At 37.9% G+C, this 12,008-nt stretch overlaps 1 protein-coding gene across 9 annotated transcripts in view; it reads right to left on the reverse strand.

The window, feature by feature from the left end:
- CDKL5 (cyclin dependent kinase like 5) overlaps positions 1–12,008 on the reverse strand; it is a 135,353-nt gene that overhangs the window by 86,990 nt on the left and 36,355 nt on the right. For all 9 annotated transcript variants that reach the window (XM_051608157.1, XM_051608155.1, XM_051608148.1 and 6 more), the window contains exon 2: positions 198–426. In XM_051608157.1, coding sequence (XP_051464117.1) covers positions 198–261 — 64 coding nt within the window. In that variant the 5' untranslated portion in view covers positions 262–426. The remainder of the gene's footprint in view (positions 1–197; positions 427–12,008) is intronic.

Raw genomic sequence — 12,008 nt, forward strand, 5'->3', positions numbered from 1 at the left:
TTTTTTTTTTCTTCTCTTGTATCTTCCAACATTCTCCTCCCATTTGAGAACAGAATTAGAAGCTGTAGAGAATAAACTGATGTTTCTTAAGATTTTCACACAAGCAGTAGTTTTCAAATGAAAACTTACTACCATCAATAGAACCATGTCAAATCTATACAAAATTTTAATTGTTTTTTTCTTAAGATACTACTCACCTTCACCTACAACCCCAAGGATCTCAAATTTATTCATCACATTACCAATGTTAGGAATCTTCATCAAGACAAATTCCTTTTATGGTGAGAGCCACAAAACATGGCACAATAGGGTGCGTTCAAAGGTTTTGCAAAAGACAATTGTGAAAGGCTCTTGGAAAAAAAAATTCCACCTTGATCAACCAGACTTCTCACACCCTTTCTTAATTTGTACGCAGTCAGTAGCTTCCTGGGGAAAGAAGAGAAAATAATTTAATGAGCATTTGGTTTTACTTCAGTAAGAGAGAGAAGTGGTATATAAACAGTACACCAATACTCCTTAAGAATTGTAAAAAATTAATTTACTTCTACATTTTACAAACAAGAGAGCTGAGCAATGCGTCTGATGGATGGAACGCACTGAGAACATATCTGACAGAACAGCTGGCCTTGTAATCCCATACTTAGGATGTCTATTACAATAGTAACTAAGGGTGTGGTTAGTAGGTCAAGAGAGGTTCTCCTCCCCCTCTATTCTGCATTGGTGAGGCCGCATCTGGAGTATTGTGTCCAGTTCTGGGCCCCTCAGTTCAAGAAGGACAGGGAACTGCTGGAAACAGTCCAGCGCAGAGCCACAAAGATGATTAAGGGAGTGGAACATCTCCCTTATGAGGAAAGGCTGAGGGAGCTGGGTCTCTTTAGCTTGGAGAAAAGGAGACTGAGGGGTGACCTCATCAATGTTTACAGATACATAAAGGGTGAGTGTCAAGAAGATGGAGTTAAGCTTTTTTCAGTGATGACCAGTGATAGGACAAGGAGTAATGGATACAAACTGGAGCATAGGAGGTTTAAGGTCAATATCAGAAAAATTTTTTTTACTGTGAGAGTGACAGAGCACTGGGACAGGCTGCCCAGAGAGGTTGTGGAGTCTCCTTCTCTGGAGACATTCAAAACCCGCCTGGACGCCTTCCTGTGTGATGTACTCTAGGTGACCCTGCTCTGGCAGGGGGGTTGGACTAGATGATCTTTCGAGGTCCCTTCCAACCCCTATGATTCTATGATACATAAAGCTATTTTCTACAGAAGTGAACAGAAGGACAGAAGCCAACAAAAATGTTAGGAATTACCTCAGTAAGCACAAATACACCTAAAATTATTAATGTTCTCAGTTTCATATATGTTGACAGTTAGGTCTAAAAATAAGTTGTTTAATCAATTTATTATTTGTCCTCTGTAATAACAACAAGAATAAGGTAGAGAGAACACTAAGCAACAGAAAACAGTATTCTCCTACTATTTTCTGAGATTGTTTAAAAAAAGTAAAAGGAAATTATTTGCTAGGTTGACTAGCAGTCAGATTTATAACATTATTTGCATTACCAGCTTATTTACTGGAAATTTAATAAACAGGAAAAAATGTTTTAAGAGGTTTTTCCATGTTTCCCAAACACTGAATATGTGAAATCAAGCAACTACACACAGAGAAAAGAACGGATTTTTTTTGTGTGTCTGTATTAGGGTCACCATATCTCTCCTAAAAGCTTTAAAATCTGATAAACTGAACATATCCATGCTCAGTTTTGCTAATTCTGACTGCATTTCTCCCCCTAACATTGAAGGCACGCATCCCACATTCCAAAATTGAGAAAAAGCTAAAATAGCATCACCATAAATCAGAAATACGTAATCTCCACAGTTCAGAGCCCCAAGAACAGGACTGCTCATGAGGAACAAGATGGCAGGATAGAATTGAATTCATTTAGTTAACTTCTGTATAATGGGCGAGCGAGACCTAGTGATACTGGGTTCAGCTCCCACCAACAGTGAGCCTTGCTGGGATTTCGCTGTACACTGGGGGTGCTGGCCAAAAATCCTGTGTTGACTACGTCACACATAGCAAAAAGGACGATGACTCAAGGCTGGAGGGAAACTGGCTGCAGCAAGACAGATTATTTTAGATGCAACTTCAGAGTTAACCAACCACAGTATTTTGGCAGCAAACTTTGAAAAAAGACCAGTGATTTCCAAACTAAAGGGACGGTTAGGGGTTTTTTTTTGTTTGTTTTTGTTTTTAAAAAGTTACCCACTACTTAATCAACTGTTTCCATGGTTTATTGATTTAATTAACCAATTTTTTCTTCTTTTGTGAGCTATATAAAACACCTGTTCCTTTCCCTTCCATATACTCTCCTACTTTATTTGGAACCTCCTTCTCACAAAAGCCTTTGTGCTGTTTGTCCAGCCTTTCTCATTACAGTAATGAACTACGAAACAGGCTCCTGGAAAAGCAGGAGCATCTGCTCAGTTGCACCAATCATCACGAGAACAGAGACTGCAACCGAGCTGTTTTGGCTTTCTACTGAAACAGTCTGGTGTCAGGCACATGGCTGCAGCTGCCTGTCCCCACGCTGCAGCTTAGTAACAAAAAAACCACTACAGAAACCTTGAAAGAATCATTAATGCCATCATCTAATCAAAATTCAAGAAAATAGGTCAGACACATTCAGAACAGTAAAAAATATTTGTCAGAAAGAATAATATATTCTGTTTTCTGTTAATTCACTACCCAATACCATCACCAAATCCTCTACTTCGGTGCCCAACAATATTCCTTGACTAGTTTCTAGAAATTAGTTTGTGCTAACATTTATTACTTAGCTGTTAATGCTATTAGAATATATCATCCCTCTGCCTTACAGTGTTCACAGTACCTTTTGAACCTATGAGAAAACAGAAGTTTATGAGATAACATATCTAAAACTCAACAAGAAATGGAGCTGCCGTTTCGTCAGTTCTTCATTAATTTCTAAATTTCTCATAAACTAATTAAAGCTATATCAGCTTGCAGCTTGTGATCCATTATTCTTGTTTTCTATTTTTAAGACTTCTGGAACTGTATTCAGTATGTATCCTATTTTTTATTGGGAAATAAAGGTTAGATTTGCAAGCAGCTGACTCTCCTTTCTGAAATTCAGTACGACCTCTCAGTTTCCCTTTTCACTTCATTGAAAGTAAAAGCCACAGCAAGCTGATCTGCTTGTTACACTGGTCCTCCTGGAGGCACAGCGTCTAGAGCAGCACAGTTCCCTACAGGTAAAGACTGTCAACTCAGATATAGCAGTCCATTCATCATCAGCGTTACACTTCAGCTGGCCCAAAGAAACACCAGCTCCTCAATATCTCCCTAAAGTGCATCATGGTTGACAGGAAAGGTAATACACATGCACATACAGGGAGACTTCCAAAAGAAAATTGCACTCAAGTGACCCACCTCTTCTGCACTAGCTCCAGAGTCATATTTGTGCATAACTCTGCTGTGAGCACTTCATGAGAGCCTAATCTTGAAATGAAAAGGAAAGCTAATGAAAAGACTACAAGTGGTACACAGCAGTAGCATGGATCAATACCCAAGCACCTTTTGCCCCAGCTCTTTCACTGCATCTTCTCAAGTAGGGCAGTGATTCAAACTTGTTCTCTCCTGCAACTTTAGTGAACTCAGACTAGAGCTCAACGCATTTAATCTCTAGACAAGATCTTTGCCTTCAAAACCTTTTGCAAGATTGAAAATAAACTGCTAAAAATAATTGCTGAGTGGCAGCACCCACCGAATTTTCTGGGATTTTTCTGCTTTTCGAAAGGCACTGGGTAAGACAACTGTTAATATCACTGATTCTTGCAGGGAATCCACTAACATGAACTCAAACTTCGTGAAGGACTCAGTCTTGTGAACGGCAGAGTAAGTAACGGCAACAACAAAGAAAAAAATAATCTACAAGTTTTAACAAAAAAAATATTTCAAGAAAGTTATCCATAGCAATTACATTTTTCTGTAACTTAGTAAAGACAGATGGGATTCTTTCAAGCTAAACAGCGGAAATTGCAAGGAAAACTCTGTTAATAGCAACCACAATTTTGCTTTTTGCATTTCTTTCCACATAGGTCTGTTTTAGTAAGTTGCCTGCTGGCTAGAATGATAAACCTTGCAGAAGAGGAAAAGAAGGCCAGTCTTTACCTCTTAAAGAATCCTGGTATGAATATAGTACTCATTCTCCTAATATCCCTTTCTGAGGCAGCCAGATTCACAGCACATCAACAACATAAGAATTAAACCAACAGATCTGAGATGGTCCCAATGTTACCATGGCATTCTACAATATGCAGAGACATTCAGAAAAATATTGTGAAATGAAAAAGAACAAATTAGTTTTACTTAATCCAGTACTTTAAGAGTGTGAGATTTTAATACAAAAGTGTTTTTTTTAATAGCATGTAAGGCTTATATGTAAAAACCAAAAACTGTATACACATTCTCAGAATGAACATACAGACTAATACAGTGTTATGATACCTGATCATCTACATTTAATTTAAAATTATAGGGAAAAACCCTAGCTCTTCTCCAATTCCTTTTCCCTTCTTGACCATTAAGAATTCTTGAGCATCACCCAAAAGTATTCAACATAATCACTCACTTCTAGGCCTCAATCCTAAATAAAAATGTTATTATTTAATAATAATCAATAGCTGGGTGGGGGCTTTTTACATAGTTAAACAGTCTCATAGCCCAGAGGGCCAACCACATCCTGGGCTGCATCAAAAGAAGTGTGGCCAGCAGGGCCAGGGAGGTGATTTTGCCCCTCTACTCTGCTCTGGTCAGATCCCACCTGGAGTACTGTGTACAGCTCTGGAGCCCTCAGCACAAGAAAGATATGGAACTGTTGGAGAGGGTCCAGAGAAGGGCCACCAAGATGATCAAAGGCCTGGAGCACCTCTGCTATGAAGACAGGCTGAGAGTTGGGGCTGTTCAGCCTGGAGAAGAGAAGGCTCCAGGGAGACCTTGTAGCAGCCTTCCAGTACTTGAAAGGGCTACAGGAAAGCTTCATCAGAGAAGACAGTGATAGGACAAGGGGTAATGGTTTTAAACAGAGAGAGGAGATTTAGGTTTGATATTAGGAACAAATTCTTCACTATAAAGGTGGTGAGGAACTGGAATGGGTTGCCCAGGGAGGTTGTTGATGCACCATCCCTGGAGGTTTTTAAGGCCAGGTTGGACAAGGTTTTGTGCAGGGTACGGTTCCCTGCTCATGGCAGGGGGGTTGGAACTTGATCATCTTTAAGGTCCCTTCCAACCTTAATGATTCTATGAAAATTTAGTAGAGAAATTTAGTGAGAATTATTTAAAAGATCCTTGAGGCAGACATTTGTCTTCACAAAATTTGAAAAAAATATTTAAAAAAAAACAGATTTGTATATTAGTATACTGTGAATCAAGTATACAATTAATTTCAAGACAGAAGGAGTGCAATTTGCACGCTGCTGAAGTTGATCACAAACTTCTAATTGACTTTATTTATCTGTTAGATTTTAAACAAGCTTCTTACCAGTATTTAGAACATCCTTCTTGCTCCCCTAAAACAAATAAACTTAATATTTTTATTTATTATTTTTACTCACTGAGAAGAAACAAATAATTTCTAGACACTGTGTACATTTACATCTATTCACTAACAAAACAGCAGGTCAGTAATCAAATGTAAAGAACTTATAGCATATAAGAACCTGCCTTTGATGGTTATACATTAACACAAACACCTGCCTATCTTCTGTCTTGTAAGGCACATACATGAAAGGATGCATTAACCACCTTGATTTCTCATGGTGTTATCACTAATGACAAGATCTCTTTCTTCTCCTACTTTTTATATGGTCGTTCTATTTATTGAGATTTTCCAGAAAAAAAAAAACCTTGTTACCAACAACCGATTGAATATTTGAACAGAATACAGAAGTGACCGGGTTAAAGAAAATATTTGGAGAAATTTTTCAGTATTTACTGATGCAGAAGAATGAGCCAGGAGTATTACGAGGAATTACAGATTAGGAAGAACCAATTCAGTTCTTTAAGTACCGTGAAGTGGAAGCTAGTAGTAAAAGTCTGACTTTTAGAATGGAGAGAAAAAAAACCACAATCATATCCCTAGAGAAGTTTTCTCAAACTCACTCCTGCATTTGAAAAAATCTACTCCTTTTTCCATGTTTTCTCATTTTATGGAAGGAGAGCAGACCTCCTCTCTCTACTCAGCACTTGTGTGGCTGCACCTCGACTACTTTGTTCAGTTCTAGGCCCCTCTCTACAAGGAGGTGGTTCTCTTCCAGAGAAGAGCCAAGAAGCTTGTGAAGGCTCTAGAGAACAAGTCACATGAGGAATGGCTGAGGGAACTGGGGATGTTTAGTTTGGAGAAGAGGAGGCTGAGGGGAGACCTCAATGGTCTCTACAACTACCTGAAAGGAGGTTGTAGGGAGGTGGGTGTTGGCCCCTTCTCCCAAGTGATTAATGACAGGACCAGAGGAAATGGCCTGTAGTAGCAGCAGGGGAGGTTTAGATTGGACATTGGGAAGAATTTCTTTACTGAAAGAGTGGTCAGGCACTGGAACAGCCTGCCCAGGGAGGTGGTGGAGTCACCATTCTTGGAGGTATTTAAGAAACATGTAGATGTGGAAATTCAGGGCATGCGCTAGTGGCCGAGACTGTAGGGTGTATGTTTGTGGGGTTTTTGTTTGGGTGTTTTTGTTTGGGTTAGGGTTTTTTTTGTTTGGTTGGCTGGGTTTTTTTGTGTTGGCGGTTTTTTGTGGGGTTTTTGCTTTATGGTTAGACTTGGTGATCTCAGAGGTCCTTTCCAATCATGACTATTCTGTGACTCTTTGATTCTAATGGGAGATGGTTCTGGAGGAAGAGCCATCGAGTTTTTTTTAATATGAAGAAACCCACAGTGTGGAAGTTGCAAAAAGAAAAAGCTGAGGAAGAGATAAAAAGCAACAAGAACTTCCAATTATGCAAGGTATTTTTCATACTCTAAGCTTCAATCTGTCCTCCTCTGCTCATAAAAAAAAAAAAAAGGAATGAAAAGAACAGCTGGTGAAAATAAATACAAAATTTAGAAAACTGTCATACTTGAACAAATTACGTGAAAGCAAAACACCAAGGTTGCTTGCACAAGCTCACAGGTTTGAATATTCAGCTCCAGCAAGCTTTTATTGCCAATATCATCACTGGAACTTGACTTCACTGTTGCTGGTCTTTGGAGGAGTTATTTTGCTTTATATTATTTTGGTTTTTTTCAATATCTGAAAACTGTAAGCACATTAAGATGATTTATATACCAACGGAATCCATTATCACAAAAGTGGCTTAAAAAGAGGCATGATTCCATGGCAGCAGAGCCAGGGGTGCAGAGAAGAACCTGAACAAAGTTCCCATCCTGCAGCAAGCACACAACTAGTAGGGTTCAATCAGCTCCCAGCTATTACCACTATCTGGTTAAATTCCCAAAGGAAAACTGAGCTTGAAGACCAGGGCACCAATAACAATTTGGTTTGGTTTATCTTGTCCTGTGACTGCTCTTCCTTTTGTATGCAAATAGAGATTAAAAAATAAATTCAGCTCATCCTAGATATATGAACTACATTCACTCCTGAAAATTAAAATACAGGGATTATGAGTTTCTCTAACACCTATGGCCAACTCAAAGGAGCAGATGCTTCACCGGATGCTTCTAAGACCATAGTGACAAATAAGCCGACTGATTATCAAAGCATTGAGCATAACAGCAACTCCCATGAGTCATAAAAGAAGGACAGGAAAGACAATTTTGCTTCCATTTTAGTCCTCCTCTCCCATAAGACCCTTAACAAATATATCTATGGTGGGTGTGACAGCTTCTTACGCAGTTTATCCTGGTCCTTATGCACACTGGGAAGTCTTTGCCATACCTGTAGTGGCTCTGAATTAAAACAATCAGTTTTCAGAGGATAGCACTCTCAACAGCAACAAATTAAATCCAATTTACAGTTTCATCTGGCACAAGGAGCCTGACACTTCTGGATTTGCTTGTATCAAATGGAAGTGCCCAAAATTCGCAGCTGAAGTAAAAGCACACTTCGCTTGCTGAGATAGCATTAGGCAAAGGAGAACAAGGGGGAAAGGTTCTTGGTTTTTTTGGTTGGTTGTTCTTTTGTTGTTGTTTGTTTTTTTTAATAAAATAATGTATTTATAACAGAATATCTTCCCATGGAAGAAGCAAGTATTTATCTGCCACAATATTTGCAGCAGTGTCCTTGGAAGTTCGTTCTTTCATTTTTATCTTTCCTGCTCTCTTCTCAGAACACCAGTCTCCCGTAACATCCTATATTAATTTTTCATGTTGCTTACTATTTATCTTGGAAATAATAATCTTACATATTGTCTTCAACAATCTGCCATAAACTTAAAATCCTCAGGCTATAAAATAATATTATAGGTATCGCTTTTTCATCTTTTATAATTATGAAGAAAGCTACTATTTTCTAAGAGTTTTGCATGAGGACTCGCTTTGTGACTCAATCTCCATATTTGTGTTTGAAGATTCATGCTTAGAAGAAGAAAAAAAAAAGTGTTGAGCATAGAAGTCTTCCTCCTTTACCACAAAAAGAAAAAAAACAAAAACCACACATTAAACGTCTTGAGTTGAGGGAGTTCCTGCCCAAGAAAAGTACAATATATTATCTTTATGGGAGCATGTTAGAAGCACTGAGCAGCCACTCAATTGCAGGACTACTCTGGAGTTTGAGCTCAGCAGGGTATTTTCAGAAAGAAAGGGCCTCTCGAATTTTTCCATCATGCTCTCTGGTTCCTCTATTCTCTGGCAGCCTACTGTCAAAAAGTGCACTGCTAGGCTCCTCTCCACAATGGCAGCAACCACTGACTGTGCACCATCAGTTCTGTCCTGCCATGCTGTCAATAGACAAAACAAGAGATGGAGAAGACCTGGCCACTTTGGAAAAAGTCCTCTGATGCATTCCTAACTGGATCAGCCACCAAATCTTTTATATGTGAGCACACAAAGCATCCTGGTGATTTAAAAAAAAAAAAATTCCTAGCAAAAAAAGACCTACATTCTTTTCATCTGACAAACTTCCTCCCTCCTACCAACCTAGTTTTGTCTTCATTGTTCTAAAAATAGCTCCCATTCACTTTCTAAAAGTCAGATATGCCTCTCTGCACTGGCTTTGGCGGGGATGGAGCTTTCTCTTAAGAGAACAGAAAAGTAAAGGTGAATATAAAGTATTTATAAATAGCAAATGAATGCCGAAATTACATTCTGTGGGCATTCTAATGCAGATCAAAATAACCACAATGACTACTCTTTCCTTGTAATCTTCAAACGTATAATTAAATACAGATTACTAGTTCACTATCTGAAGTAAAAAAAAAATACCACTTTTTCCCGTAACAGGGCATAATAAAATATGGAACAAAAAACAAAAATTAGGGGAAAGCCCCCAAAATCTAATACTAAATTAATAAGAAATATAATACACTGCAGTATAAAAACATTTATGATTTCTTCTTGATGTTTTCCAGGCAAAGTGTCGCAGGCTTTTTATTTAAATAATACCAACCCATCTTTTATGAAGTTAACCCGGCAGAGAAAGACATCAAAAGTTTTCAATAAAGGACAAAAAAGAAGCCAGTCAATTACTGTCCTAACACCCAAACCCAGGCCATTTCAAGAATAAATTCACATTAGTATGCAAGCACATGTGCAAGAAACATTTCAAGAAACAACTCAAAAGCTTCTCATTATTGGTTCTTCTTTCACAAAAGTCATTGCAAGCCATTAAATCACATGGTGGACAAATGTTGTACAGTGGCAGTTTGTGGGGGAGTTTTGCAGGTTTGAGTTTGCTTTTCTTCCTTTAATTAGAAAGGGACCCTTTAATTCCATCAACTTCATCCAAAAAGCTTGCTTCATGAAAGCCAAAGAAATTCAAATGTATAGAAACATCTCTCCATATGATTTCTCTTCTGAATTTGAAGCTATTGCTACTATTTTAATGTGTGAAGTCTATTACAAGACATTTGCTCCAATTTCACAGATTTATAGATAGCAGTAAGTACAATTAATACTGAAATTATTTTAATGTGCTTTTTTTAACACTTCATAGATATTTTTTATCATCAGAGTAACTGAATACTAACCATGTTTAAAAAAGAGGTGAGTTTTGCCACACTGTCTAGTTGAAAAAAACCTGCTAATTGAACCAATTAAATGAAGCCTAAGTCAAAAAGACCAATCTCCAAAGTGGCTCAGGCTGCATTAAGACCTTTTGACCAGTATAATAAGCTGGAGTTGAATAAAAAAATATTCTCATTTCAGATAGAGAGGAAAAAAGAAAAAAGGGGAAAAAAAATCCCAATAATTCCTCTCTCAATTAACAAACTTCCTTGAAACAGAAGACAAAAATTCTCAGATTACAGAATCCAGAAAGTTCTTCTTAAATGTAGCACCATAGAAGCACCAGCCATGTATCAGGTACCAAGGGTACTTCTAGTGAGGACTCTGAACATTAAACAGAAAAACCTGAAGTGAACCTTGTGTTCAGTGGAAATTCACTGTAGAGAAAGCAACAGAGCAATCAACTTGTGCTGTTAGAACAGATGCCCTAATGCCGATCCACATAGAATACCTTTAGGTTGGGGAACTTCAGTCTGCTACACAAATTACTGAAAATATATTTGGAAATCTATTAAGGTGACCAACTCAATTTGCAAAATGTGCAAACAGCTTTCCAGTGGAGAAGAAAATCCATAGATACAAAAACACAAACTAATTTAGTGATCTCATGTTAAAGCAGCAAAAATCAACTTGAAAACAGAGCTAGGCAAAATGAAAACCAGCATATTACCTTTTACACAAGATCATATGCTTAGCTCCACCACTAACTGTCAGTGAACAGATATTAATGAAGAGTTCATCTGTATAGAAGAAAAACACACTGGGAGTGACACTTAAACCATATCCATTGCTGTACCATTTCTTTAACCAAAACACAAAATTTAAGTTCTATTGAAATTATAGTGAAATTGGGTGGTGGTGAGGAAAGCAGGCTGCTGTAATTTTTATCTGCTTTTCAATATGTGTACTCAAAAACCTCTTCTCTGATCAAAAGATCCACTTGTATCTCATAGAGCATAAAACTACTACAATCAGGATTGCTGAGAGTTTGGCAGCTTAAAAATTATCAAATCTAGTAGTTGCAGATTTAAAACAACTAGAGCTTCAGCTAAAGCAGATCTTTTTCAGAAATAAACAAGTAAGCCACCATTGTGCTTTAAAATGTGAGGCTGCAAGTGAACTCCAGGTTGAAGACACATGGCTTGCATAGTACATTAGAAGGCACCAGGCAGTGCTTCTAGGAGGAAACTCTCTTCAATAAAGATGAAAGAAAACCAAGAAACTACTATTATAAAGGCTGACAGTCTGCCACCCTGTACATACTATCCCAAGGACTGAAGTGGATCACAGCAACGCTGAATGTGATCGCTGCAACTGGGCTTGGAGCACTGAAGAGATTTATTCCCTTAAACAGACTACTTGAGAAAACTACTGAAATTCATACAATACTTCCCCTTGTATACCCTTCCCCCTAAGCTATGAATTTAAGATACAGTGCAGGAATTATTTGCCATTTCTAAGCTTTTTATCTCTTATTCTGTGTTAGAATTGATGAGATTCTGATTATTATTTTATTTCCCAAATTTAAAGGACTCCCAAACTGCTATTGTAAAACCTAATTGCAAAGACTTGTAATCGACTTGTGATGTTCACTTTTCCTCTCCTGTTACTTCAATAGTTAGATTCATTATTGCGTCTTGTCTTTAGTAAGATGTTAAGCTCTTTGATAAGGAAGCTTTTTTGCTATGTTGAAGGCCCCTGGGTGTTGTTATAAAAAAGTTAAAGATGTAATGTTTGATATCATGCTGATTCTTTGCATGAACAGAAATGCTGTTGT

This window comes from Apus apus, chromosome 1 (assembly GCF_020740795.1).
Source record: "Apus apus isolate bApuApu2 chromosome 1, bApuApu2.pri.cur, whole genome shotgun sequence".
NCBI lineage: Eukaryota > Metazoa > Chordata > Aves > Apodiformes > Apodidae > Apus > Apus apus.